The sequence below is a fragment of the Atta colombica genome, unplaced genomic scaffold (genome assembly GCF_001594045.1).
Source record: "Atta colombica isolate Treedump-2 unplaced genomic scaffold, Acol1.0 scaffold38, whole genome shotgun sequence".
In the NCBI taxonomy this organism is placed as follows: Eukaryota; Metazoa; Arthropoda; class Insecta; order Hymenoptera; family Formicidae; genus Atta; species Atta colombica.
Window position 1 is genome coordinate 4,519,544 of NW_017259490.1, and position 2,660 is coordinate 4,522,203.

Consider the following 2,660-nt stretch of genomic DNA (forward strand, 5'->3'; position numbering starts at 1 on the left):
CCCGGAAGACTCGGATATCTCTCGTTACGTTGCTTTCTTTGTTGATAATAAAATTCGCTTTTAAGATTCAGCATGTCTATTCTGTAAATTTTATGTATATATAAATTTGCATATAGAAAGAATGGTTTCGTTGAAATATTTAAAAATTAGACCTGATACACATAGATCTAAAGATATTGAACAACATTGAAATAATCATAGGACGCAAGCGTGCGTGATGATTAATAATGTTACAAGAAATATTTGATATTCTAGCTATTAGTTTGAGTGTTCTACATAATTATTTTCAGATCTCTAACTACACTGAAAAAATATACTAAATTTTAATAAATCATTTGTTTAAATAGCACCGAGCAAATATTTATTAAATATAAATATTATATATTTATATTTATTATTTGGTACAAGAACCATTAATTTGATTTGACAATCATTTTTTTATTGAGTAAATATTTATTTACTGTAAGTAAATGTTTAGATATTCCAGCAAAAATTTCTTTTCGTATTAATATGCATATACATATAACGAGGAATAGGAAGGGGCATCATTGCGTGGCATTGGCATCGGCGTCGCACGACGATCCGTGCTGCGGTTCGCCGTTGTGTCATACCTGATTTATCGATTGACATTTTTTCGGCAGATTTTTATTACGTTTTGATCCCATAGCGCATACACTTAGCCACCAAGCCATTTACCGCGTTCAGGCTGGCCTCAGGGCCTTCGGATCCACGGCTTATCTCTTCGGCCAGGTCCGAAAACGTAATACATTCGAGTTGTCGCCGAATTAATTTAATCGATTACTTTCCAAAACTACTGTTTGTCGAACACAAACTGTTTGCTCTTGTTTTCATTATTTTCTGTTCGAATCTTCCCGATTCTCTTCTTATTTTACGCATGATTTAATCTTAATGTCTCTATATAAATATGTCTGTACCGAAGTATGGATTAACACGAACACACGTATACATGCACACATTGAATTCTATTCTATATACACTGTTAATTTAATATATAATTTAATACTTTCGAAATTAATCATAAAGATTTCTTATAAATATAAATGATTATGCTCGCTAATTCTATGCTAATTAGAAGCAGTCACCTATTTTCAGGAAATAGGAAGTCAATTTTCGCATCTCACGCCGTTTTTTCTCAATTCGCACTTTCAGAGACTCATCAAAATTCCTCAGTGTATTTGATCGTTTAGTTATTTACTTTCCATTTATCACGTATGATGTGATCTTTCTTTGTTAAAGAAAAGATCGAAACGGTAATCAACGTGCTCGTTCAACGGCCTCAATTATCCTTTGGAACGTGACGGTGTCGAGTCCGGCGAAGGATCTATCTTGGGCCACGAGCGGAAGGGAGCGGCGTCTTCTTCGTCGTCGGCGGAGTAGATCGTCGAAATAATCGTCCGTGGTCTGTGGATTCACTTTGGCATAATAGAGAGCCGCGAAAGCGCTGTAGACCAAAAGAGCTGCGGTCGCGAGCTGAAGAATACAATAACACATGTATTTAAATCAAAGTTACATGATTATTCTGGAAAAAATCAGATGTCGAATCCTAGAATTATACCTGAAAAACGGCCCAGAATTTGTAGCTTCCTTCGTTTATCAAAAAATCATAATAACCAACCCAGTAATCAGTCTTAGGACGATCTATCGCTTTTGTCCGACCGTTCTCTTCGCCATTTAAAGTGTCTTCATCGTGATCATCGTGATGGTCGGTGTTGTCACCTTCAGTATTGTAATCCCATCTATACGCTCTGTTTCGTCTGCTTCTATGGACAAAATGTGATTTAGTGTTAATGCAGAGTGATAAATTGCTAATCCTACCAATTAATTAGATTTGTATTGATTTAATTTCCCTCTTTTTTTATATGTATATAAAAAATTGCGCTTTTAAAAAATATTGCAATTGAAATTAATATTAGGATTGCAGAGCAAAGTCCTTTTGAGATCCAAAATTCACAGAATATTATTCTATATAATTCTTTATATAACTCGTGTTGCATAATTTAGAAATACGACTAAATTAGAATATGTATATATAAAATAAAATATATATTAGTTACATGTACATTTAATATAAAATTATAGTAGAAATATAAGCATATCAAATTATAGATTCTGTTCTAATTAGATATTCGATTAGATATTATAGTTTGCTTATGTCCGTTTCTACTAATGTAGTTTAATATTAACTCTTTATCTTTTTCTAGTTCTAAGCATTAAAAAAAGATGAAGAGTAGGTTAAACCAAGATTAAAGTTAATCTATACTAACGAGCATTAAAATCAACAAAGAATTGAATTTACGTATTTACCTGATAAATTGCGGGATTGTAGCTAATTCAATAATTGCTGTAGATGTTTCTGTTTTCGAAATCAATCCTTCTGCATTTTCTAAACTCATGTCGCCAGATGCATGATAAATACAAATCGACAATAGAACAAACTTGCAGACTAATCGACTGTTTATCGATTCTGTGAAATTAGAATATTATATCATAAGCACCTAATTGTGTCGTTTGATAAATCATATAATTGATAAATCATAAGAAAAAAATGTAAATACATTTTCTTTATTATTTTTTATATAGAATTTAATACTGCAATAAAATTTTGTTTTTTGAATTTTTTTGTATTAAAATGATCTTGT

General features: G+C 31.8%; 1 protein-coding gene across 1 annotated transcript; it reads right to left on the minus strand.

Moving 5' to 3' along the window:
• Positions 1-1,275: 1,275 nt before the first annotated feature.
• LOC108690852 lies at positions 1,276-2,414 on the minus strand. The gene is made up of 3 exons (XM_018198362.1): positions 2,326-2,414; positions 1,577-1,781; positions 1,276-1,491 (listed from the first exon to the last, which is right to left on the minus strand). The coding sequence occupies exons 1-3, from the start codon at positions 2,412-2,414 to the stop codon at positions 1,276-1,278; spliced, it is 510 nt and encodes a 169-aa protein (XP_018053851.1).
• Positions 2,415-2,660: the final 246 nt, after the last annotated feature.